The sequence below is a fragment of the Cavia porcellus genome, unplaced genomic scaffold, assembly GCF_034190915.1.
Source record: "Cavia porcellus strain 051 isolate PalLab524CR breed Dunkin Hartley unplaced genomic scaffold, mCavPor4.1 scaffold_21, whole genome shotgun sequence".
Taxonomy (NCBI): domain Eukaryota; kingdom Metazoa; phylum Chordata; class Mammalia; order Rodentia; family Caviidae; genus Cavia; species Cavia porcellus.
This window is the reverse complement of record NW_026947504.1, coordinates 58,217,299-58,245,231: the sequence shown is the minus strand read 5'-3', so window position 1 is coordinate 58,245,231 and position 27,933 is coordinate 58,217,299. Positions and strand designations below refer to the sequence as shown.

Here is a 27,933-nt window from a genome sequence, read left to right as displayed (position 1 = left end):
TAAAACCTGATTTAAAATGACAGGTAACTTCAAATTTGACACTAGTATATCCACAGACTGCAGTAGTCTACCTCAGACTTGCTAAGTTCTAAAAAAATAATAGGCATAGTCTTTTGGCCAATGACTGAATCCCACACCATTACAGTTCTGCTGTTTATCATTTAGAGTTTCTTCTTTGTAACATCTGCTATTCCTTCTCTCCATCCACCCTGTCAAAACCATCGAGAAACATTTATCCACAAATGGCAAGTGCCTTAAATGATGGCCTCCTGTGTCTTCCCAAGCTGCTTGTTTGCTCGAATTTCCTTCACACAAATGACCAACTGGGATAGACAACTTGCCCGCATAAATTTTCATGAGGCCACTCTTTATCCTTCTTTACCATGGTAAGTGAAAATGTCCAAGTATTCCTCCAAGGGACATGTCTTTTTTTTTTTTTTTTCATAATATAAACTTTTCTGAACAAGAACATCCATTTTCTACCTGGTTACATCCTTGCATACAAATTCCTTGCAAATGATTTTTCAAATATCAAGGTTCATTAATTTAATTGAATCTGTTCCTAGTTTTTAATTAAATCTGCATTTCTCCCAGTAACCTTTGAAAAAAAGATAGAAGCCATATTATCACATTGGAAAGAATAGGACCACAAAGGGATGTACAAAATCACAGGCATATTTCATATAAATTTATTTTTGTACCAAAAGTTAACATTCAAAGGCAAAATTTTTATTGTACAGTATAAAATAACTTCTACTACATTACAAATTGGATTGCTTTCTGCTGATAAACCACTAGCAAGTTTTCTGTTTAAAAAAATTTACAATTTGCAGCACGTGTAGAAAAAAGACACCTGTTCAATAATTATATAAATACTCCTGACAGATTTCAGTAGCCTACTTTGTATCTTTTTTGGTTATGTCAGCTTTCTGAAGTCAATTAGTTTCTAAATTTGAAAGGTGCCTGGTGGCCAATATCCTGCTTGCTTTTCAAGGTATCCATTTTATTTATTTATTTATTTTGCACAAGCCTGACAAATCTGAAAATCTATTAAGTTAAAAAAGAATGAAGATATACACTACATTTGATATTAGGAAACAGTATTTCCCCTCCTTAGCTGCAAGTTTTCCCTAGGGAATTTACAAAGTGCACCAGTTAAATATGTCTGTACATTTAAAACATTAAATATGCCAACAGTGAGACATTTTTAAATACTTTGAATCAAATACTATAGCACAAATATAATTTACAATATTTTGCAAAGAAAACATTACATCTGAAATATAAATTTAGATATTATATAAAAATACATATTATTTTCTCTTCTATTAGAAAAAGTATTTGTTTGCAGGTTCCAGCATGATGTAACAATTCAACAGAACTTAACCCTTTAGATGATCATTCATTGTGATGACACCCTCCTCTTGAAGTGCATAGTGGCATACAACCACGGTTTAGACCCAGAGAATTAACCCCTGTCATGGCCCGTATGTAGATTTTCATGAGGGCAGTCATACTTGCTCTAATCTCGTTTAATCCTAGGAATTCATTACAAAATTGTAAAACCATTGTATAATACACCAGGAGTCCAACATCTCTCACTGACCGTAAATATACATGCTTTCAAACAATCTCAAGAATACAGATGAATTCTGTACCATTGTGAGCCATGCCTCTTAGTAGTCTTAAACACTTATATACATCCTTCTTGGCTTGTCTAAAACAGAATTTCCAAACATTTAGGAAATATTTGGTAAAGCTCCACAAAATGACTCTCAGTCTATATCACGAACTTTAAAAGCCCCAAAGTATGTTGCATCTTGATCTGGATCAAGCAGGGAAGGATTGGATACTTCAATGCTGATTTCTTCACCAGATCGTAGTTTAAAAAATCCTCCAACATTTATGGAATAAAAATGGAATTCAGAATTCCCTGACCAGTATTTGGTGCTTCCTCCTTTCATCAGAGTATGAGAACTCGGAATTTTGATGCTGCTTTTGGTGACATACACCATCAGTTGAAGATACTTCGTAGCTAATCCTCCTGATGTCTCATGATGTCGAAAGCAAATGTTGGCATACAGGTAATAAAAGCCGTCTTGATTAACCATTAGTTTTCCATTGCTCAAAGTCATGTTGGAGATCTTGGCCCAGCCCCGGTTATGGTACCAAGAAGACAGACTCACTTTATGGGAACCTGTGGAGAGGAAAGGTATGTGATTTAAATGAGAACATTCTCAATTCTGTGAGGTTAGAAAAAAAACAGAATAGTAGTCATTATTCCAATGGGGAATAACTTCTCGGAATTCGTTTTCTATGCATTCAGATATATTTACTGTGAGGCACATTTGAAGGTACAAAGACAAACACTCCCTCCTCCTGCTTCTCAGGAAGCTCCAGGACACCAGGGGTAAGTAACTAGCTCAGTTCAGATAATAAGCAAAGAGTATAGAAAAGACCTGTGTGTATAACTGCTTTGGGAATTCAAAGGATACAGAGATAATTTCCGCCCACAGAGATCAAAAATGACTTTGTCCAGTTGCTATTAGGCTTGAGAACTTAAAAAAAGGAATAGGATTCACTCACACAGACAGAAGCAGAGAGGTCATTTTAGGTTGAAGGAGAATTAGCCAAAGCCTAATGAGACAGGAAAGCCAAAAATGAATGTAGGAAGAGAGTTTCCATGTTTCAGACGTCTCAACCTTCTCTTTTGTTTCATGAAGAGGAATATGTAAAAGGAATATGTAAAAATATGAAAATCTGGGTCACAGTAACTTTGGGCAAACGCCAACCCCCAAAACTCAATTTTTATCACGATAGGCTCCAATGGCTCATAGGTCTCCAGGTTCACACACCTGGAAAACTACCCTCAGACAAATCCAAAAATTGTCAGCATTGCACTATCCACCTTAAAAACTTCACACAAGGGGCCAGGGATTTAGCTCAGCAGCATGAGCACCTGCCTGGCAAGCACCAGGTCATGAGTTTGACCCCTGGTACAAAAAAAAATAAAAATAAAAATAAAAATTTCACACAATTCACTGTGACCAAAAAGAAAATCTTTCCTGAATGAATTTTCATTTGGCGCCTTCTCATTCCTGAAATGAGGTGACAACTGATCCTTGTATTAGTATTTCTGGAGCACTGAACATTTTTAAAGAATATTCTAAATCAGCAAATGTGTCCAGTGATTTTTGTATTTCAGATCTTTAGCGTATTTTACTAGATCTTTAAAAACTGATGATAGCAAATGACTGGTGAAATAGCTCAATGGTAAGCACTTGCCTAATACCAGTGGTCCGTCAGTTCATGGCTCTATTCTTTCTACGATTCTGTTTGCAAACTGAGTCAGATGAGATCAGAATCAAATTCCAAAGTTAGGTTCAGTGGTGACTTTATGAAGAAATTTGATTCAATCGCATATAGTTCTTTTTCCAACTAGAATAATGGAGAAAATTGAGTTCATAAAGCGAGGCATCACTGTGTGTATGAGGCCCTGAGTCAATACCTAGTACCACCATCAAAACAAAATTAAACACTGAAAAAGACAACATGAGACTACAAGAGCCTATTCAGTGAATCGTCACTCCAGGCTGCTAAATAGTCACCGGACCCATAGACAAGGCTAATGAAACTGAAGGTGTTTCCTAGCTCAAGTTATATGTTGTTCTCCTCCTTATTCTACTGCTGTGGTGTAATCAATCTTTCATTTCGTGCAATAAATCATCTTATAGTTATGTCTTAACAGAGAGAAGCAGAGCGACTGAAATGAAGTCTACCCTTTAAATGGGATGACTGCCTCCTGTCTGAGCAACATGTGGCCAGGGCAGGCCACAAAGGGATACAGAATAGAACGGAGGACACAGAACTCCAACTGATCCTACCACCATGGCAGGCAACTCAGGTGGAAGAAGAAGTGTGTTTATTTCCTGTGAAGATCTCTATTTTTGTCCATTAAAGAAACAGATAAAGAATTCAAGTATCCACTGCTTCGTTCTGTTCATCTGGCTTAAAATACTGGTGTGGCGCTTTCCATGGCCATTCACATCCCTGTGATTAAGAATAATATCAAGCAGTATTAGCCTCATGATACCACTAAGAGTGGAGAAAAACAGAAATATGCATAACAAATATAACATTTTCATTTTTGCCACGAGATGACATGTAGACATTCAGTAATAAGAAACTGCCAATAAAAAACTACCCAACTTCAGGAGAGCTAGGCTCCATGAGGGGGACAGAGGAGCCAGAGGACAGAGGACTCGTGACAAATTCGGACACTTTGAGAAAAGGGAAACCCTGCAGGTGAGGAATCCACCTGAAGGAGTGGACCACACACGGCACCCAGGGCCGCAGTGCGCAAGCCAGACAGTGTGACTAGAAGTTGTGGAAGTAGAGAGCAGTGTCAAAAGAGTCAAGAGAAACATGCTGCGATCAGGCTGGAGGGCCTGATGTGGCAGCTGGGTTTCCATCACCAGTGAGCCACGCCATTGCTCTCCTCTGCAGCCTACACAGCCTCCCCTGCCCTGTGCTATGGTCCCCGCTTCCAATACCAGAAAAGAGACCTCTGTAATTATTTATTTTGAGCATCTCCCTAAACAAAGCCATATGTCTGACCCCGTATAACAGTTCTCAATGCATTTTATTCAAAAAGCTTTGAAAATGCACAAAGTAACTGTCTGTATAAGGCAGATTTTGCTTTATTATGTGTGGATTAACATAAAATAGAGCCCCAAAATGAAAACACAAAATTAAAGCTATCTTCTTATGATGCATCCAAATACTGGTTACCACTGGAGACTGGGCTCAAGGAGCTGTTGGTTCAGTTCTATTTTCTTAACCAGAAGCATACACTAACTCATTTCCCTGCCTCACAAACCCAATAACTGTCAGAAAATAACCAGAATTTTGCCTTGTTTTTTGGCGATGATTTGATTCTAGGTGCATGCAGAGAGAGCTTTATAATTGAAACATGCTTTCTATTGCCAAACAGACTTTGGCACACAGTCTAATGCAGTATTTATCATATGCCATTTAAAATAAACTGAAAAGATAAATGTAGGGTACATTCATAGCACACACAGCTGATGCACCAGCATTAATTTGATTGCCTTTGCTACCATGCAAAATACCACTCAGAGAAAATAAGTATAGTTCTGCCAGAAGGCACACACAGACAAAGAGAGAAAATCTGTTTATGAAGAGAGTAACTGGAATAGGATAGGTAGTTTAGAAAATTCCTCAAAAACCCAAGAGTTGGTTTCTCAATTTACATGTTTTCTATGAGAGACAGAAGGGGAAAAAAAAAAAAAAAAAAAACCTTTCCCATATCCTGTGTTGATAAATGACTCTGAAAGTATTTTCTAAAATTTGGACTATTTTTAACTCAAAACAAAACTTGCCTGAAGATATTTGTAAAATGAAGTGGAATAGATACGGTCATTGAATGAAGCTCAAATAATAAAAATAAACCTCACTCTCCGAGTGCTTGCATGCAAGAATGCAAGCACATGACCTGCCTCAGTCTTCACGGCTGGCACACAGGAAGGCACGATCACTGTGCACGTCTTAGATATGGTGAAGTGGCCCAGATTCCAGTAACCTGCGCATGGTCACAGAGCCACAAAGAGAGTAGCAGCAGTCAGCTTATAGAGTCCCTGCCATTAGACACTCTACTAATTTACTTTTTACAGGAAAAGAGAATACAAAAGAATTATTTCCTTCTGAAAAAGCCAACTTACCCCCATGCCACCTACTAGCCCGCTTATAGGGTAATGGAAGCATACAAAGCTTAGATTTGGGAATTAACCAGATTGGAAGTCAACTTGTGATACTGCCACCACTGTGACCTTGAACAAAGGACAAACTGTAGAAATCTTTGTGTCACCATCTGCAAAATATGAATAACTACCTAGGGACAATGAATATAGAGCAAAATGCCTGATCCATTGCAGATATTCAGTAAGTGGCACCATAAGGACAATAACGTTCAGCCGCACTCTATCCTAAATATTTGTTGTTATTTCTTGGATCCTCACCTAGCCCAAGGTGATAACTGGCAGGGTTATCTCATGTAGTACCTGGCACATTAAGACGGCTGCAGATCCGGAGCTCTGTGTTCTCTTGTTCTCAAAAGGGAACCAGGTCTCTGTTCTACTGAACTAAACGCACACAGGAAATGATAAGCTCCTAAAGGCGAGGGACAATGTCTCATTTTTCACAGGACTACTGTCTTTTAAGGATCACTCTGCTGAGTCCCTACCTGGAATTTGGCAGGAGAGCACTTAGTATCTGACTACCTAGATAAATTCATCCACCTCAGAGGTCAGCAGTGGGGAAGTATCCGCATTTGTAGAGGAAAAATAGATAAGAGACCATCCTTTCTATCCATATGACCCGGGAAGTCATGTAAAATTAGCACCCATTGTGTTGCGCTGAAAAGAAATCTAATGGTTTCAAGGCTAAGACTGTTTCCAGGATGCATATCAACTGAAGACTGATGAACTTTCTTCTGGTTTAGGTGTAAGAGCTCTCAAAAACCTCAGTAACAGTATGATAATAGGCCTGAGTATTTAAATGGGCTGCTGAGGGACTTTTGAAATATTTTTGAAGCTAGTTACAAATAGAACTCACCTGATGGGATGTTGGTGGCATTAATAGTGAGGTGAGCAAAAGGCTGAGTTTCCAGCTTGCCTCTCCTGACCGGCTCAAACCACGAGCTTTCCACCGTAGCTAGAAACAAAGGAAACCACATTAGCCCAAAGACCAGTGGCCCACGGGATTTCAAATAGTCATAAAGATTTGTGATTACCTTTCTCTGCTCTGATATGTTGTGACCCAACAATATGTTGTAATTCCTGAAATAAAAAGGAGAAATAATTGCATTTATAAAGTCATTCCTTCTGAAAAGCAGTACGAATATTTAAGACCCTTACATAGGCAGTAAATTAACCCCTTTCCTTCAAAAGGTGTCTGAAGTGAAGAGGCAGTGAACTTCCTGGATGTTTTAGTCAGCTATCAAAAGAAGTTCATCCCAAAGAACTGGATGTTGATATGCTTAAAAAAAAAAAAAACCAACCATATATATACCACAAAACAAACTCTTTGGACAATCACAGGACGTAAAAGACAAGGTAAATTATAAGACATGAAATAACTGAATATAATTAAAAATCTATAGCAGGTACACAAATGGAGATGAAGTTAACTAGGAAAATAACAATTAGACAGAATATATGACTCTCTTAAATCTTCAGGGAGGTGGTTTTTATGTCTCTTTCATTAGTGAATTCTGTTCCAGCACTGAAGCACAGCCCACAGGCAAGAGAATGATGCCTGGCTCCCAGTGGTTAATTTTTTACTTTAACGTCACAGCATATTTAAAGTACTATATGGGAGTCTAAGAGCTTTTAGAGTACCAATAATTAAGTTAAAATATTGCTGCAAATGGAAGTCTAGAAGCACAAGCCAGAAAAAGAATGAACGTTGAGTACTAGAAGGTAGGTAACTGCACATCTCAATTTGAGCCTGAGGATAAAGGCTCCAAAAGTAAGTCACATCCCCACCTACACCCAAACACTAGCTAAGGCTAAAGTGAACCACCAGGAGACGTACGTGGAGTGGCTGAAAGCTCAGGGTTTCACCACAGCTCAAATGCCTTCTAAACGCAGAGCATTAACAGCACTTCTGTCAGGTGGTGGTGAAGAAGATTAAAAGGTAATACAGGTAAGCACTTAGCTGAGTTCCAGTAAATTCAGATATCTAGATACTAGGGTCTCTCGAAAGATTAATTTCTCTGTTACTAGGACGACGATTCATGTTAACCATGTAAGCCATGGTGTTTAAAAGGTAGACCATATAGTTAAGTTTTCTACATTCTGGAGAGGAGAGCTATGAATTGATTAGATAGATCGATAGGTAGGTAGGTAGACAGATAGATAGATAGATAGATAGATAGATAGATAGATAGATAGATAGATATAGATAGATAGACGCAATAACGTAATTTCAACCACTAAGAGCTTGAAGGGTTCTAGAGATAACATTTGTTCTTTTCTGTGTCTTCAGGACTCCCAAGAGAGATGAGAGCCTATTCTATTTTTAATGACCCTTGGAGGACACTGCACAGCTGTCTTCACAGTTAACTATTTTAAAATCCTGAAGTCACAATGCGGCTGAATTCTTCAGAAACCTTAGGGATAAATCAAAAGTCACCCTCTGCTCTGTCCAGGCCCAGGGCACTGAACAGCCCCGGGAGATCCGTCTGTGGGATTTTCTAGGCAAATCGTGGTCTCTTTTGCACTAAACAACCCAGTAATCCCGTTGGGTTTCATTCTCCTCCCCTCCCCTGCTCGCGCTGTCTCCCAAGAGTTTTCTTAAGATTTTTGGATTCTCAATGGTGTCGCAATTTCTAAAACTTCCTGAATTGGGTTCCCCTGATAATTTTATGTATTTATATATAGACTATTTGTCTTAATCCATTGTGTGTATCTCATTATTACAGGAAGCTGAGTTAGTTAGAAATATTACAGGCAGTCAGATAGGGCTGGCCCTTAAAGGAGCCGGAGCACAAGTTCAGACACCTTGCAGTCTTGGAAAAGACAATCAGCTGCTGCGGACCAGATCTGAAGACAAAAGGCAGAACAAATACACCCACATCCTAAGGATCTGCGGTCCAGATAGTCCTCCATCACCCTGAGGAAGCTAGGAGGCAGCATCCCACCCCCTACAGGAAGGCTCACTGCTGTGAAGCATGCCGCTTACTACCAACGAGACTTGCTCTCTCATTTACTCCTAATTTAGTCAATTTTACCTGAACTTACTGGTTGACCAAAGTTCTGACCCACCTCATGCCTGTCTACTTTGCTAGTTCCCGGTTTTCCCCACTTTAGATCCACCTCACCTCGGTCTATAAAAATCCTGAGAAAATACAGAATCTTTGGCAACCCAGCGGGACCCTTTGTGTCTCTCAGACCGAAGCTTTCTTTCTCTCAATAAAAACATTCCACTCTTAACCTCCATTGTTCCTAAAATTCTTTCTTCGATTTTAGAGAACACGAGCTCATACCAGACATACAGTAGTTCAGGAATTTCATTCACCTATACCATCATGACATATTTATATGTATACAATATATCTCTACCTGATTACTAGCTCTCAGATATTGGAATAGGAACCCTGCAGATAGTAATTCAATGATTCGAGGCTACTCCCTCATCTGCAGCTCTTACCTGCCTACAGGGGAGAAGGAAGCACATAAGTGTGGCTTCTGTTTACAAATGCCCATTTCATGATTTTCTATGTAAACTCTTATTAACTAGAAAAGCAAGGATCATGCTTTTGTCGCTGCTTACTGATTCCCAAACCTGAATGTATGATAACCTTCAGGAGGGCCAGACCAGAGTTTCTGATCCCAGACATCTGAGCTGGGGCTCAAGAACTGCATTTCTAATAGGTAAGCTGGTGCTGCTGGCCTGGAACCTCATTTAAGAATGACAATTCCCTTGGCATCTGCAAGGATTCACAGACGGGCAAATGAAGGTGTTGTCTTGGAGCTTGAGATGAAGGCCAGAGCAGCAGCAGGTGCCAGCCACTATTACACGGGCAGAGGAGGGCCTCTCACTCTCCCCTGGGGATGAACTCTCTTGCCCATTTAATCAGTAGATTTGAGGTCAGAGCCAGTTAGTTATAAGAAAATTCAATAAGTGGCACCTCTCGGGAGCACTTTCAATGCCTTCTCTAAGGAAGGGGGGGGAGCATCATGTTCTTAAATCTCTGGTAAGGGACCATGAGGTGACATTGCTCTCAGGTGTCTAAAACCTTCAATTCCCCTCAGAAATTCTAAGGAAATGTGGAGGACCATGGGGAGGACTCACCTTGAACAGAGAGCAATTATCTCCATTTTGGCTAAACCTGGCCCTGACCCATGTACTGATATGTACAGAGCTGGCTAGGACATTTCCTTGTACCTTCAATTACATCTAAGCCATGTAAACAGGGCTAGCTGGAGTGCTGAATATTCACTGTTTCACCTTTCCAAGGCTCCCAAAACATAGTTTGGGGGACAAGGAGGGGGAATGGAGAGCCGCCCCCCAGGTTGTCAACTGGGATGAGCTTTGACCTAAAAGGTTATGATTTCCCAGGCAGAAAAGTTTGCACATCAGAGATGAAGTACCTGCCCCAAAACATTAAATGCCACCTTAACTGTGTTATGCAGATTGGTCTTTCTCTCTTTCTTTCTGCATAATGCAGAGGTGCCCAGCTCACAGTACTCAAGCATGCCCCACCATTCTCACAGTAACTCATCCTCAAGTCACTCCCTTCTTCACAAATTAATAAAATTCAGGGCGGGTCCCCGGTAAGGGCATTAGTTCCAATGAACCACTATCAAGGTAGATTTAGGACCTCATTGGCCCCATAATTATAAACATTATGTTTATGTGTGTTAATGTCTTTATTCTTGCCGTGGGTTGCACTGGAAGTGACAGATTGGAATTAACTCACTAGAATTCCATGACTTTCCCATGAGATTACAAATATAAATGTCTCAGACTGTGACGAGGACCAGGAAAGGCTCCCGATAAGGACAGTTTTAGTGTAAAAAAGAAGCTGACACTTAGTGACCTCAAATTACAAAAAAATGTATTCCAAATATGTGTATCTCCACCCCAACTTTTTGAACTTGAAAATCATTGTTACATATATGAATTCATAAACATAACGTTCTACCACTATATTTTAGGGTGTCTTTGGATTTGGGGACTATAAATGAGTCTTTTGTGGACAGACTTTGATGCACCCCAGTAGGAAAGCTGACTGCACTTAAAGGGAAGCCTCAGGGTTGCCTCAGTCCTGCCCACAGCAAATCTAATTGGATTAGTCTTAATGACTTGATATTTTTAAAAAGATGCTCCTAACCCCGTGTGGTGTGCCCTCAGGAGGCTGAGTCAGGAGAATTTTGCCGTGAGATTGAGGCCAGCCTAGGTTACAAGGTGAGTTCAAGGCCTGGCTAAACTGAATAGCAAGATCCTCCCCCATCCCCTGCAAAAAAATAAAAGGAAAAAGAAAACAAAATGCTCTCTGGTGATTCTGATATGCAGCAAGTGTTGAGAAACATTATTGCTAACTGGTATTCCCGTGAATGTTGGTGATACTTTCATTTAGTCAAAGGTTTTTTATATTCTCACCAGTTCTATTTCTTTTCTATGTACTGAAAAGTAAATACCTTTTGCATTTGTATCCAATCTACTGTTTTCCTTGAATCTCCTGGACTCTAACTGGCAACCTGGACAATGTATTTTTCAGACTTAGAAATGGGAGGCAGAAAGAGAGCATGAGCTCACATAACAAAGCTGAACCTCTATTATTAGATGCTCTGTCTAATGATTGTTAGGGCTGGTTCCATCCCTGAAGGAGTAACTGGAAAAGAAGGCATGCCTCGACAAGTACCTAGCTTCCGTGGAACTAGGGATCTCACAAAAGAGCTTAAAACACCAGGAAATATGATCTCGGATTTCCCAGAGGCTTCAAAAACACACAACCCCCGCGCCCCCAAAACACACAACTAGCTCAAAACTGGCCAAGACATGCTCTAGGCTAGACTGGTGAATCCCCCAAACTAAGGCCTACGGCCCAAATAACAAGGAGCAGTGCCACCCCCCCAAACAGCACACCAGAGACTCCACCGCACTGGGCACAGCCCTTCTGCTTTGCAATTTCCTCCCTGATCAGATGCTCTTCTGTGTGCATCCCAAACACAGATCTTACTTGAATGTCTCAATATTTTTCACTGTTGAGATTACAGACACCTTTCTGAAGGGGCACCCAATTTTCACACCAACTGACAATACCATTTGTGTACTATGCTTCACATTTACACTGATTTTTATCCACGTTTGTCTTCTACCTCTCTCAAGTTAATGACAGCATTTTAAAATCTGGAGAGTTCTTTATTCCAAATCTATCCTAACTCCTTTTTAAAGCAAAGTTATTCAGATAAAAGAGATCTTTACATTTTTTGCATGTGTTTTATCTTATTTTAAGCCAACTGCGTATTAATAAAAACTCTCTAGATAAACATATAGTGCAACCATATGTTACCTATACTACCATACCACGCAGATTTGCATAACTAAATGCAAGCAGCTTTGACACATTTCCCAGTAAACAGCCTGAAGAAGCAGCCAGAAGCAGGTTTCAGTGGGAGGAAGCTGGACAGTGGCACTTCCTACCTCCCGGCCACCAGCCACTGCGGAGTATCTTCAACAGAATCTAATGTTCTGCCCCCAGGAAGATCAGAGATCTGCCTTCTCAAAATACATCTATTTACCACCTGCTACATGCAAAGGGCCAAGAGAATTGCCTCTTGGTTTCTATAAACTACGACCATTATCTACAAGTTACTATGAAAATTGATACGAATGAAGAACTTGCTTATGATCAAACGATAACAAGTAGCCTTTTCATCAAATTCATCTGCTTTTGCATAAGAATAATCTAGGCCTAAATTATTCCCTTTAACCCTTCAAAATAGAACAAAAAAGGAAAACTCTACTGGAAACAGCCAAAGACATCACTGCCAATGCGAAGATAAAATAAACGCTCTGACACACTGCCACCTAGTGGACATTGCGCAAAACCGACATGCTTAGGACGCCACCTCAGACAGGCTTTGTAGATCTGGAGCTGTCTAAAACCAGGAGAAGAGGGAGTTTCACAACATTTAAGAACCTTTTTCATTGTGGGATCTTTTTATTTAGACTGCAGTAACTTTTCGTTTTGTCTGTCAGAGTGTATTTAAACAAACAGCGAAACAACCAATATGATTTCTTTTTCTTTTCTAAATCTCAACTTCCATTTTAACTCACAGAAAAAAACAATGTTGGGATTTCACAATTTCTCCTCCAGGAAACAAAGAACGCAAAAGATCAGTGTGATTGTGTAACCGTGGTCTCTAGCGCTGCCCTTCTTCAACCTCTCCTGAACTCAACATCCAAGAAGTGCAACTCCCAGGAGCATGATAAGGAAAACACCCCAGTCTTACCACCGGGCTCCCTTCAGACCCTTAAACATCTTTTAAAACGTTTTAGGACCATTTCCCAAATACAAGGCGCAAGGAGACATCCCAAAGCTGGCTCTGCCTTAGTAAGCTAGGCCTGCTTAGGAGAGGCTGTACTGGATAAAAGCAAACCTAAACACACTGTTACAGGCAGCTGAGTGAGACAGAAATATTACAGGCAGTCAGATAGGGCTGGGTCCTCAAAAAAGCCAGTGCAGAAGACCTTGCAACTTGGGGGAGACAGGCATCTCCACTGTGGGCCAGACCTTAAGACAAAAGATCAAACAAATATACCCACATCAGGATTGATACTCTAAATAGGTCTCCATCACCCTGAGGAAGCCAGGAGTCATTAACTCAACCCCCTACAAGAAGATCCCCTGCCCTATGTGTAGGCCCACTTGCTATGTGACTCAGTGCCATTTGTCTCTGATTTAATCAGTTTTACCTGAGCAATTAATCTCATTGGTTGGCCATAGTTCTGTCCCGCCTAATGCCCACCTTGGAAGTTCCCACGCTTTTAATACCCTGGACCCACCTCACCTTGGGGTTTTACTCTATAAAATTCTTAGAAAAGACAGGATCCTTGGCAACTCACTTGAGATCCCTTCTATCTCTCTTAGACAGAAGCTTTTTTTTTTCTCAATAAATATATTCTGCTCTTATCCTTCATTATTCTTAAAATTCATTCTTTGATTTTAGGGACTATGAACTCGTACCAGATATCCAGTAGTTTGGGGGTGTCTTTCTTCTATATTGTTATGAATACTTTCAAGTTCCTGGATAAGTTATATGAGTTTTGCTTCAGGTAATTTCAATATTTATGGCAAATAGTAAGCCCCCTTGGCAAATTATAACTGCCCCAAACATGACTGTGATAGCATTTCACTTCAGAAGTGAGTGTTATTAAGTTGGGCTTAAATTTCCCTTGATTGCAATACACTTCTTTTTTCCTTCATCCCACAAAATAATATAAATAGGTCTAGGTTCCAAGTGAGGACATTTCCCGCTGCAATGATTCTCTGGAAAGGTCAAGTTGCTGGAGTCTGGGATTATCAGACGGAAAACCCCACCTGTGCACTGCAATGTGAATCATGTGATCCACGTGGTACCTGTCAATCAGAGCACAGAAGAAGCAATTTGTACAGCCAGATGCTTCAGGAGCCACTGGCACCAGCTCGGAGCCGAGGTCTCAGGTGGCTGTCTCCCTCTGTAACGCCAGCAACAGCTGCAGGGACATCTGGCTGGTTGAACAAGGATTTAACACCCCGTTTGCCAGATATAATACAGGGTTCACACTCTTGTTAACATATGTAATGCATTCATTTTAACATCTTAATGATACCCATCATGTAATTCTTCTCCAACCTAGTTCCAATAGTGCATTCATCAGCAAGTGAGCACATGAATGCCACGCGAGTTGTCTCTGAGAGTGAATAGCCAGGTTTCTATTCCCGCAGAGATGTCCTGCAGACTTCCACCTTGCAAATAGCTCAGAAGCTCAGCCCTCTTCTTCAGTGGGTACGAATGCCTTCCTTACAACTTTCACTGCTTCTCACTGGGATTACAGTAACGGCTCTGCTCTACTTCCTCTCCCTGTGTCTGCCCTCCTCAAACTCGCCCATCTGCCAGGAGGTGTACCCTAAGGTTCAAGCAGGAACACGTCTCTTCTCTCCCTATAATGTTTCAGGAGCTGCTTGCAGATTTAAGAACAAGTCTATGGGCTTACGAGGCCCTGCATGACTAGGCTTGTGTGATATTGTGATATAAAAAGAAATAAGTAATTGGTCTTCATCCCAACCCCTGAACAGAGCTCTTAAAATTTTTGGAATTTCTTGAATGATAACAGTGGGATAGAAGCATCTTTTGTTTATTCATAAGATTTTTCTAACCAGACTTTAATTTATATTTGGAAGACAGGGTTAATTACCAGAGGATCCAACTACATCATTAGAGGATTGGAGTTTTTACCCTATCTCCTGACCTCTAGGAAGGGGGAGAGGCAGGGACTGAGTTTGATAATCAACAGCCAGTAGTTTGATCAATCATGCCTACATGACAGATTTTTTCTAAATAACAGCATTTGGGGAGCTTCTGAGCCAGTAAACACACCAAGGGGCCAGAAGGTGGCACTCCATGAACTGCCCTCCCATCCATTACCCTAGGCCTCTTATCCACTGGGCTCTTCCTGAGTTGTGTCCTCCATAATAAATGGGTGACAGTAAGTAACCACCTGTATGTGAGCTGTTGAAGCAAATTACTGAACGAGGTCCTGGGGGCCCTGATTGCAGCTGGTTGGTGAGAAGTGCAGGTCACAATCTGGGTCTTGTCACTGGGATCATAATTGACCAAGGTGTTGCTGTAGATTTACAAACTACTTAAGGTAAGGAAAAGGTTGGAACATGTGGTGTCAAAAGTGTTGTGAATGTCGGGAACACAGTACCTTTCATGTGGCCCTGTCACCCAGCAGGCTCTCCTGCTGCTCCTCCCCTGTGCCCAAACCATACTCCCGTGCAAGGATGCTCTGGGATGTCCTGGGGTCCAGCACAGGAAGTTAGTGACAGTTCTAACAGCAAGTACCTCACTCTCTGTTCATGCAACGTTGACACATGCTGCTTCCTCCTCCCTTAGGGAGGCACCGTAGCATTTCACCAACAGTGTCTCGTCTTCAACTGCAGAGCTTTCATGGCATTCTTGGCTCACAAGGTACAGAAATAACAGCAGCCAGGTATTGTGCAAGTAAAAGATGCGAGTCAGAATCTGTCTCAGCTTCTCTTCCCCCTCGGAAGCTTATCTGGATCTTTAAATCCACTTTGGCCCGAGGAGACACTTTATATGTTCTGGAGGGAGCTAGTGACCCTTAGTCCTTATGAAGAGTCAGTGGTGACCGCCGAAAGACTGTTTAATCTTCATGATTTAAACAAGGAAGCTTCTGCTGCAGATCTCCGCGGGCTTTCACAAAGGAGCCTTATGCTGGGAGAGTGGCTCAGTGTCAGACTGCACCAGGCCTGCGGCTCCATCCCAGCAGGGAAGGCAGGAGTGTGCAAAACAAAGAACTTTTAAGAGTGAAATCCATACAGCACAGGTGAGAGATAGCTCAGTGGCACAGTGCCTGCCTGCCAACTGCAAGTTTGATTCCCGGTACCAAAAAAAGAAGAATTCCATAGAATCTGTTGCTTAAATACACGCAGAGTGGCAACAGTTTGTGAGCCCAGGTCCCTTAGAGCAGAGCCCTGTAAGAGCAGTCAGGGGCACCAGTGAAGGGAAGAGGCAGCTCCTCGCTATGCTCAGGGGGAAAAGAATGAAAAGTGAGTAGTTTATCCATTAAGCAAGCAGAGGGGAAGGGGAAGGGAACCAGGGTACAGACTCCACTAACCCTGAAGGCAAGAGCTATCTCTGATGTAAATCTGTAAATTCACACTTTGATTCTAAAATTCTTTACTTTTTAAACATAGAATTACTGACTAAAAAAAGCATTCTCCAGAGCAAAGCCTCCCCAGCATGGATTCTACCACCTCCTCGGTGACCCCATTCTTCACCTCCTGATCTCTCCCCCTTCCTACCCACCATCAACACCACCCCACCAATATCTGTACAGATCGCCATTGAGGAATCTGACCAAGATGTAGCTTGGCTTCCTCTTCCCAGCCTGAATGAGACCACTTGGGTACCATTTCTGCCAAAAGAAGTCTGCTGAGTGAAGAGAAACATCTTAGCAAACAGCTAATGGACGCTACCCACCAAAGGACTGAGGCACAGCGTGTCTTTGTTTTCATAAAGCAAAGTGATCCTTTTCCTGGCAGTACGATGGGTATGCTGGGAATAGAAAATTAGTTTTTATTGTTTAACCTTCATGGTTTAAATGAGGGAGCTTCTGCTACAGTTAAAGGTCCCCGTGGGTTTTCATAAAGTAGCCTTATGACAGCAATATTAGTCTTCATAAAGAGCCCAATTTTAAAATGTCTTACACTATGCTACTCGTTAAAGCACTTTAATCTAGGGGCTTGGCAGGGAGGCTGCAGTGTGGTACCCTAGGCCCTCTGTGCTATTTACCACATCTCTACTTTCCTCTGCCACTTGAAAAATAATAGTGCCATTGAAAAATAATAGTTACATTGGCTGCGCTTTCTACATCTGCAAGGCCTCAGCTCCTCTGAAAAAGGCTTACTGTCACACACTCTCCCAATGTGTTTTTGGCCACTAAGAAGGAGAGTTAAAGGGGACCAGAAGTGCCAGGCCAGCCACTAGGACAGTGCAGTGGAGAAGGGCCCCAGCCTCCATGCCCCTGCTCATGCTCCTAAGAAAGAAGAAGCTCCTCTCTCAAAGAAGCAAGATAACGCCAGGCTTGGGAGTGACCACCATTCCTTAATGTATCTTATGAATGTCCCATGTGACTAGCTTCTGACAATAAAGTACAACTAGATGGCTGATCATACCCATAATAAGAATGGGCACAGAATATTCCGCCTTTAAATTTCTTCTTCAAATTTTCATTAAGCTGCCACTAGAGATAGATCACTGGCCCTACTTTTGGAAAGCCACATTTGGGCGAGCCAACCCCTAAGCCCATATGATCAGTGCTACGACAAGAAGTCCTGAGTGTGCTCAGAAGGTGGCCAGGCATCAGTGGTGGGCTTGGGGGGTCACTTTGAAAAATACTCCCCAACTTGGATTTTGAGAGATTAGAAAAAAAGACTGAAGAAAAAGGGCAGAGTGGCATGCATACAGCTTCTGATTCATCTATTCATCCATCTACTCTATAAAGTTCAGTGACGGCAAGAGGTCAGCCTCTTATGGGTCGCTAAGAATTCTGAGTTCACAGAAGAAATATCCCTGTCCTTGTTGTGCTTAGGTGGCAGCGATGTGGAGAGATAAAAGGATACAGCCAGGAAAAAATTTCAAGCACTGCAGTATGGTGGCACTACTGGGTACAAGCTGGGATGACATGAAGAAATAAGAATAGCCAAGATAATGAGCCTGAAAACGTAAGGGCTGGATGAAGGTTTCAGAACACAGAAGACTTTATGTTACATGTACAGCAGCTCAGGTTTTATCCTGACTACAGGAATCTACCACAAGATACTTTGGGTAGGAAAGCAAGTGACATTCGGACTTGCATTTTAGAAGTCACGGTTATGGAGAGGATGAGAAGAAGCAATGAGACCATGGACAGGATAGCCAGTTGCCATGATCCAGACAAGAAATAATGATGGACTCTATTCACAGGCTCACTATAGTGAACAGAATAAAGGAGTCCCTAAAGGGTTTGTAAAAAGAGAGGGAGGAGGGAAGAGAGGGAGAGAGTGAGAGAGAGAGAGAGACAGAGACAGAGACAGAGAGAAAGAGAGAGAGAATCATAGGATAGGGAGAGGGGAAGAGTTAGTTTGTAAGTCCATAAGACCATCTTCTGGGCTCTGGTCTGGTGTGACCAAGATGATGGTATCCCATTCACCATGGAAGGGTGTCAGATGAAGAGGCACTCTGGGTATGACAAGAGGTCCAAGTTACCAAAACTTTCTGATGACATAACAACCTTCTATCACTTTCAAGCCTACCTTTTCTAAACAACACAGATCTGATTCTATGTCACAAATATAATCCTCTCATTCACAAATGGCTTCTCTATCCACCAGTGGGTATTACCTCTTAGTATCCATTAAAGAAGTCACAGCAAATCAGAATTTGCTAGCCTGCCAAACTGGAATCTCTAATAATGGATCTAGGTGCCCTCTTAAAAACAACAACAACAACAAAAAAACAAGGATTCAAACTGAGCCTTAAGGTCTACCGCGTTTAGGAACACTGCTCTGGAGCATAGGTTTTTCTCTGGTTATGTGGGCAGGCTGTCTGGAAAGATGTGCCAGCCCTGGCAAAAGGCTATGAATTGTCCCTGACCCCTACTGTCCAATGAAGGACCATCAGCTCCACTAACTTCTGGAATCTGCTCAACGCCTCAGACCACGTAACAAATGTTCCTCTTTCAGACACATCCTGTCAGTCTGTTTCTTTACAGATGCTTCCTCACAATATGCTTTCTTCTATTCTGCTTGTAACACAAAATAGGCCCCACTCCGACCCACTTACTGATGCCGGTTGTAAACCTCCAAGCTCCTGTTTTCTCCTCTGGGTCTCCCTTGCAACTGACCACACTGTCAGTAGCTTACTGTTGGGCGAAAGGCAGTAGATGATCTTGGTTTTGTAGGAAAACTCTGTGGGTCTTACTTCAGATTTCCCATAAAGACAGATTTTATAAGTGCTAAATATGATTGGGGTTGAACTGCACTTTCCAAAACTATTATGACAAAGAGAAATGAAATTCTATTGGAAAACCACTACATGACTAACATCTTGATTTGGGAAGATTGGTGCCTCAAAACTCAAGTTTCTCTGTGGGTTTATGAGAAAGTTTCCTGAGACACATATTCTTGTATATAAAGGCAAAGAGACAATAAATGAGGTTTAATTTCTCCCTTTCCTTTTTTTAAGCAAAAAAATCAAATGAGAAATAATGGCTATATAATAACTCCAGTGAAGGGTCAAGGATAGAGCTCTGCGGTGTAAGTGCCTGCCTAGCAAGCACAAGGTCCTGAGTTTGCTTCCCAGTACAGGGTGGGGGGGAATTCAATGACTGCAGTTTCACAAGCAGATGCAACCTATTTAAATTTTAATTGTTTCTTATTTATTTTAAAATTGAGAATAGGGCCAGGGGATTTAGCTCAGTGGCCTAAGCACCTGGCAAGTGCGAGGTCGTGAGTTTGATCCCTGGTACCAAAGACAAAACAAAAAAATTGCGAATAGGCTTCTCATAATAATAAAGATTCTGAAGGGTTGATTTTACATCTGGGGAAAACACAATCACATAATCTGATGAGCTTTCGGATTTTATATAAGTGCTCCAAAATCTAGCAATGAACAGAAAAATGACAATAAAAGTTTAACTGACCTCACAGACACGTATGTCTAAGTAGATCTCTGAAACTTTCTCAAATGAGATGAATGCTGTTAAATCTAGTTCTATGTTTCTCTCATAGTCAAAATAATCCTCAAGTATTTGCACCTTTAAAAGTAAAATACTGACCATTATTTTTTTCATAGCTCTGTGTATTCTCAGAGTGTATTCTATTTTCTAACAGGCCAGGACACAAAGCTTATTGCACCCTCCCATCCATCCTCTCCTCTTTCCTGTTAGTTTTAGCCCACCTCCTTTTTCAAGCTTTATGGTCTCTCTCAGTGGGAGACCATGTCGTCCAGTCTCTCTTGCAGAGGAGAGTAACTCCTGGCCAACAGGATCATCCTGGTAATGATATCTCAAGTCTGAGATACTGCTCTGGCTTTTTCTATCACCCTTTTCCTCTCTAGAAATGACAATAAATGAAGAAATCAACTTGGACACACCCAATGGCGCATCTCTTAATTATTATGCAAAAAAGAAAAAAACTCTATGGGTCACTTTGTTACTACTTTGTTTAGACACCAAAAAACAGTGACTGTTTCATCAAGGACCAAAGCACTGAGAATCTTTGGGTTCTTATTACCAAAGGTGAGGTCGTGTTTACATTACGCATCCTAATTCACATTATGCACCCTAAAGAAGAGGCCAAATAGATACTGATCCCCTGGGCAATAGAAAAGAACTCCAGGTGAAAATGAGCTGTTAAATAACTATGGCTTTTGGATCTTGTTCCCCATTTGCCAGTAGGTTGATAGAGGGTGACAACCTTACACTTCAGATATACTAAGGAAGTCATTAGACTTAGTGGTAGTCATGAGAGAATTTAAAAACTTGCACTAATCTAAGGAGCCAGTATCATGTTTTTGGTTTGCATTACTGGCCTGCCTTTATATAGTGAACAGGCTACCAACAGTCAAACAAAAATAAGGAATATGTGACAAAAGTGAGGAATTTAGCAGCAGATAACTTCTAATGAATAGTACACTAACAATGATTGCATTAAAGCTTTATTGTCACAGTCACTAACTGCATAGTTATCGATTGTAACAATGATAAGGTCACATAGGAATCAGGTTTATAATATTTTTTTCTTTTCATTTTGAAACAGGGTCATGCTATGTAGTTCAGGCTGCCCTTGAGTTCACTATGTAGCCAAGAGTGGCCTCAAACTCGCAGCAACTTTTCTGCCTCAGTCTGCTGGGATTCTAGGTATGCACCACCACTGCCAGCTTATAATTTTCTTAAATAAATTGATCACATTTCATTCAAAAATATTAGTTTACAGACTTCAATAGTTCATCCCTCATTCACCTGTTCTTTTTTCCATTCATTTCTGAAAACAAATTAGCATGCAATATTTTCAAATATGTAGAAACTGACAATCCTTTTTTTTTTTTGATAAATCTTGAAACTTAACATTTCTAATTGTGCAGTTCTATCAAGGAAAATTTTTTAATTCCCTCAAGCATGCATATTTATTTACTAAATATTAAATAAAAATAAAAATACTCACAAATATTACAAAACATTCACAATTTGAATGCCATTTTTAAAAGGTAATACTAAAAAATAAACAAGCAAAGAAGTCCTCATGTTTCCTTCCTATCTCCTAGGGGATCATCTTGCATGCATCACACATCTCATTTCCAAGAACAGGGTGATTTATGCATTTTTTATTAATCTCTCTCCTGTATTAATTCTTTCAAACACTTCTTGAAAGTAAGTTTCAGAGAGTTTTTCACAAACAAATATCCAGGAGGGAATCAGTGACCTGGCACACTGCAATCCAGAAGAGCCGCAGTCACGAGCATTAAGGATGCGCTGTGAGTGCAGAGGCAGATACTGGCTCTCCACTGAGACTGACCGGGCGCTCTGAGGCCCAGGGTCCTCCTGCCACGCAGGACAGTCCTCGCTTAGGCCTGAGCTCACCACTCTTCCCACCCCCATGTGGCTGGCAGAGGCCAGGGAAGCTGCCAAAACTGGAAACTAGAATCACTTTACTAATCAGACACCATATTTGTACTAGTGTTTTCTTTATTGTCATAGACTGTTTTGATAGACTTTATAAACTGCGGTTGGTAGAGCTGGATCATTGAGAGGCTTTCAGAGTTCTGTGCTAAAGGGGAAAAAAAGCCAAGAAAACCTAGCCACAAACAAAAAAAAGAGGGAAAAACAGCATTACTTGTCTGACCAGAGACGGGCTGGGTAAACACCACTTTCTGCACACATATAATGTGATATTGTGCTTATGTCTGGTATTTACCACTGGATGGTTGATCTCTCAATAATGATTGCAGCCACACATGTAATTCTGTTTTATGGACTCACTCAATATCTATCTTAGAACTAAAACTAAGAAACAAACCTACTTACGTGTGCCTAGTCCATCCTTCCTATTTATATATCCATCCTATTTTCAGCACTGGCAAGAGAAATAAAAAATCTAATTTTTTTGGCAAATTGTACCGAATGTCACAGCAAAGTTTAACACATTTGGCAATTCATTAATTTGTTTGGGAGCAGAGACGAGCAGAGCCTTGGGTATAGCAAAGTGCCTAGAACAGTATGCACAGTTAATGGATGTTTGCTGATTCATTCTAATGACAAAGTATGGATAACACTCATTTTCCTAAAGATCTGATCTGGGGAGAAAATGACATCTCTTACTTCTGGAACAGATTGCTATATTATGATAACTGGTGCATTATACTAACAGACATGGCTGCATGATAACCGCTCCTTATTCTTTAGAAGGAATCACCTATATATTTTATTGTCCATGCAAAAAAGCTAACATCCTATGGTAAAATAAAAACAAATGTGAAACTAATGAAATAAAGTTCTACTTATCCTGTGAGCCATAAAACATCGATGTATAACTAGACTAGGTGCTTTTGTAAAAGCAGTTGATTGTTCTTGCTGCACAAAAATCTTCCTCCTTTGGGTGCTAAATCTCTCAATGTTAGTGTCACTGAGTCGGCATGAGGCATCATAGCTCCAAAAGCTGCTAAAACAGCCAAAATGCTACCATTACTGCTTATAAACATCTTTAATACAAATTGGTGGGTGATACCATCTAAGCAATCATTTAGAAATCTCAGAGGAAATGGAGCATTGGACAGGCAAGTTCTGATGAGGCACAAAGTGGAAGAAAAGTTCACTGAACGACAGAGCACGTTGGTGGGCTGTACTGTCCAGGATTCGCTTTCCTTAAAACATGATTGAAGGAAATAACATTTTAAAGATAATAAATTTTTCTAAATACCATTGCTTTAATAACCCAAAGTATGCTACCTGACTTCATTTTATGTTAAATCATATGCATGTGTATTACATTGCAATAAGTACTGTGATTTTACAGTTTTGTCTTTGTATCATCCAATTCTACATTTAAAATGTCTCTAAAGTTTTCTCATTTTATTCCTATAAGCCTTGAACATTTTTTGTTCTATTTCGTTTTAGAACTTTATTTTGCAAATTATGAACGTACTCTCTCATTCATGTTTTCTAGTGATTGTTGGAAATGAGGGGGACTAACTTTTATAAACTTATTTACTTTATTTTGCCTGTAGCCTTTCAGTTTCTGTTGAATTTTCCTAAGTATACAATCATATCACACGCAAATTATGCCTTCTCCTTTTCTCTAAATAATTTTTCTCATTTCACTGCCTAGTGCCATCACATTCGCCAGCACTGTCAGAACAATGCTAATAATGTAGGGACCATGGACATCTTCATTACATTCCTGACTTTTAGAGAAATACTCTAATTTTCATCATTAGTTAACTTTTAATTTGAGATATTTGTGGTAATACTAAAAATCTGTCTAACTGTATATTTTCCAATGGATCTTAAACATCAGAAATAATAGATGAAATTTTTTTCAATTACTTCTCAGGTTCTACGAGATGATAGAACATTTTTCTCTCTTGACCAATTAAGACTACTATTTCTTGCATTCTCATAAATAAATGTTAATGTTATCTGTCATTGTTTATTTTCAATAAACATCAATAAAATTAGAAGTTTATTCCTTCATTTTAAGAGGACACAAAGTGGGCCAGTCCAAACAGCAAATCAGGACACAATCATTTACCTACCCAGATGAATTTTTTACTATCTTAGTAAAAGATTCAGCTTTGGACTAATAGAGTAATCCCTGGTATCTGTAAATAATTGTTTATAGACAGATTATTCTGTATGTGAGAGGTAAGTTTACAAATGGGGTAAAAATTTGACTAATGATACACAAACAGAGCAATGAAAATGAATAGATTAGCAGAATCTTTGCCGTTACAGTTCAAAAATCATAATGTAAAAGAATCAATAAACTGAAAACCACATTTTATACATCAACCATATGAAGTAAAAGTGTCTTCTCACTAATTATATTGAAAAGATGATTTTCATAATTATACATAATAGAATATGTACCTTATTGATTCTATGATGCACTTATTTTTACAATGTAGAATTCTTGAAATTAAGATGCAAGCAGGATCTATTATGATCATGTTTAATTTTTCTTTCTACATTTTTAAGTAAACTAGGAATCAAACTAAGGATTTTGTACTTGCCAGGCAAGTGCTTTGCCATTAAGCTATATTATAGGCTCCTTTTTCTATCTTAGTGGTATGCAGCATAATGAAATAAGTCAAAACTTACTATCTTTGATTTGATAAAATACACCAAATCTTAACCTCATGGGTGTAAGACATTACATTTAATAGTTTTACAGAATAGCTTCATCTCCCTACCTCTACCTGTGACTGAAACATTCTTTTTTTTATTAAATTTTAATTTTTATTGGTACATATTTGCACCCTTTAAATAATACACCATGTGGATTTTTAGTGAACAAAATTTAGATCTAACGGCTTTGAGAACTTCACAGTGTACTCTGAAATGATAAGATAGGACACCAGGAGCTACAAAACAGGTTAGATATACAGCACAAACACATGTAAATATGCATACAGATATGCATTGCAAATGGGCATTCTACACTGGAATCAATGAGTTTCTACCCAGTTTTTTGATAAAATCAGTAAAAACAAAGTATCTACTTGTTAATTATATTGAAAAGGTGATTTTCATAAATAATGCCCCTTTCTTATACATATTAGAATATGTATTTTATTGATTCTATGACACACAATTTTTTTTTTGTCTTTTTCCTTTTTTATCAGTATCAGGGATCAAACTCACGACTGCCTGCTTGCAAGGCAGGCGCTTATGCCGCTGAGCTAAACCTCCAGCCCCTTATGACACACATTTTTACAATGTCAAATAATCCTAAATTTGCAAAATTTTCAGGTGGCTTTATTCAAGAAAAGAAAATAAGCAGTTAAATAGTGTTTCTCAACTGAAGCTACTAGTAAAATCATTTGGTCTTCTTTGTTCCCATCTCCTCTCTTGTAAGCCAACTCTCCCAGAAAATGAAAAGATAGACGCAGAATTTCCACCTCACGAGCAACATTTCCTGCTGCGCGTGCTTAATTTCTCACCACACAAGATAACGAAGGACCAGTTAGAATAGATTTTCATCAGAGCTACGGATCACATATGTGAAACCAAACACAAAACCAAATGTAAAGGAAAGGACTCCCAGAAAGTCCTGTGAACCAACCTAAGGAACAGTTTCTCTGTTTAAGGAATTCAAACTATCCATTGATGCATCTACTAAATACAAGCCACTTCTGTCCTCTTTCCAAGTGTGAATTTAAATACCATCTCTCAAAAAGAAAAGAATGTCTGCATAAATGTCTCTGGATGCCATAGCCAACTTCAAAAGAATTCTGCCAATATTTTTAAGACATTCTCTTCAGCTCTTTTACAAATTATTCAAAGAAAAAGGACAGAGTCAATAGCACTTAGCAGGTGTTAATATTGAATAACCACGGAGTCAGCAAGGTCCTTGACTTAGCAGCGTCAGTGTGGACTTACCTTTTGCACAGCTCCTTGAAAGGCCTGTTTAATTCTCCTACACGAGTCCGGTATTAACTTTGTGTCTTCACTCTTCAGAGCTGGGTCTTGCAAATCTGCATTTTCATGGAGTCTCAAAATTCTATAAATGCAGTGAGTACTGTCTTCTGATATTCTATTAAGATCCATCTGGGGGTGAGGGACAGACATTAGAGTGGTAATTAGTACTTATTCAGTAAAGTGTAATTTGAGAATGAAAAGTTCACTTTTACAATTAATAGCTAATATAATCCCCTTCCAGGGAATAAAATGTTGATTTCTAATTCATTTTGATAAGAAGCTGACTATCATCCATACAAAAAGGCACGGTTCTTCAGCAGATTTTCAACAGTGATGTACATGAAACTTTGGAGAACAGCCTGACAACCTGACAGTTCTCATATAGGGAGGGGCACCAGAGAAATCACACGTGACCTGTGCAGGTACAAAGCTTTTCATCCTTATGATACACAACATTGCTAGATGTCAGTTGTCCTGACATTTCTGCACAAACCATGAAGCCTACATTAATCAGGTAAAATTAACCTCATCTCTAATGTCTGCCTGGTCTTGTTCTTTATCAATGAATATCTAATCAATGAAAGCAAAGGAAGAGAAAGTCATTTCCTAGTTCAAAGCAAAATCTTAACTCAGGAGCATAAATTTTCTTTTAGGAGAACCTCTCATCAGTGTTTCTCAACCTGGAGTGTTTTGGAACACGTGTGAGTGATACTCAATGTCACATTAGGGTGGCCAAAATGTTGAGTGTGTAAGAGAGGGATTGTCCCACCTTATAGGTCTCCCTTGGACTTATCTGCTGACAGCCTGATGTAAACAAGCATAAAGGCATCCTTTTGCACCACTCTACATGTCTGCCTGCTCTTGCCAGGGCTCTGGAAATTTCCACCGAGGCATCAAGGGTAGCAATCATTAGCTACGGGCTGTGCTGATAACAATAGTTTAATCTTTTCTTTTTACCAAAAATTCAAAATACTTCATAGCATTTGCGTATTAAGATACAAACAGGGCAAAAAAGAAAAAAAATGACAAAGACAGGAAGAAAAGAAGGGTGGAAGGGAAGGAGGGAGCGGGAAAGAAAGAAAGCAAAGATACATAAGTTTACAATAACCAAAGTCACGATCAATACTAAGTCTTTCTTGTTCTGATTTAGTTAGATTTTTAAGTGTAATAAGAAAAATGTGCAGATTAACCAATCACCAAACTAGGAGGTACGCTACCCATATCTGAAATTGTCAAAATGAAACAATACCCTTTTAACAAATGTGCATTCCTTAATTTAAATGTTCTTAGCCTAGTGTTGAAAATACAATGATGATTTATAATCACAGAGATATTCCACTATGAAGCAAAGGTATCTGTAATTTGTATTTATTCCTCTACTATTCTTCAGAATAACTATAATTACTCAGAATATGTGAGTGTATAAGAAGTACAGCTTCCAATACAGTCTTTATTTTTTTTAAAAAAAGTACCTTATGCTAATTAATAAGTATGTCACTAAACCAAAAATGTCTGGACAGGTGACTTTAAAGGTCACTGGGTTCAGACTTCAGAAAAGCAGATTCATGCAAAGGCTTCAGTCAGCTCACAAATCATCTTGGAAGTTAGGGTCCATGTGGCTAAAAATTGAACCATCTTAGCTACTAGTGAGATAATTTACATATTATAAGTTAGAAATGGTCATAGATGTAGTGTTGCTAATCACTGAAAGATCTTTTCAGTCCATTAAACACGCCAAGAACTGTTCTACATGTTGTGAAAAAAGACATTGAGCAAAACAGGCAGTCTCCCAACTTCTGGACGTTACAAGTCAACAGAGGAACAGAGAATTCCTCAAAAGAACACAGCAACGTTAGCAACAGATGAGATCATAGGCATATCTGAAAATATGAAATCTCGAATAGTTGATTTAAAATGGATTTTTAAAATACATTCATC

General features: G+C 39.7%; 1 protein-coding gene across 1 annotated transcript in view; it reads right to left on the bottom strand.

The window, feature by feature from the left end:
- Nucleotides 1–676: 676 nt before the first annotated feature.
- Tnfsf11 (TNF superfamily member 11) overlaps nucleotides 677–27,933 on the bottom strand; it is a 30,810-nt gene continuing 3,553 nt past the window's right edge. Inside the window, exons 2-5 of the mRNA XM_003477463.3 lie at nucleotides 25,957–26,124; nucleotides 6,812–6,857; nucleotides 6,634–6,732; nucleotides 677–2,197 (exon numbers count right to left, since the gene is read on the bottom strand). Of these exons, the coding sequence (XP_003477511.1) occupies nucleotides 1,776–2,197; nucleotides 6,634–6,732; nucleotides 6,812–6,857; nucleotides 25,957–26,124 (735 nt within the window). The 3' untranslated portion in view covers nucleotides 677–1,775. The remainder of the gene's footprint in view (nucleotides 2,198–6,633; nucleotides 6,733–6,811; nucleotides 6,858–25,956; nucleotides 26,125–27,933) is intronic.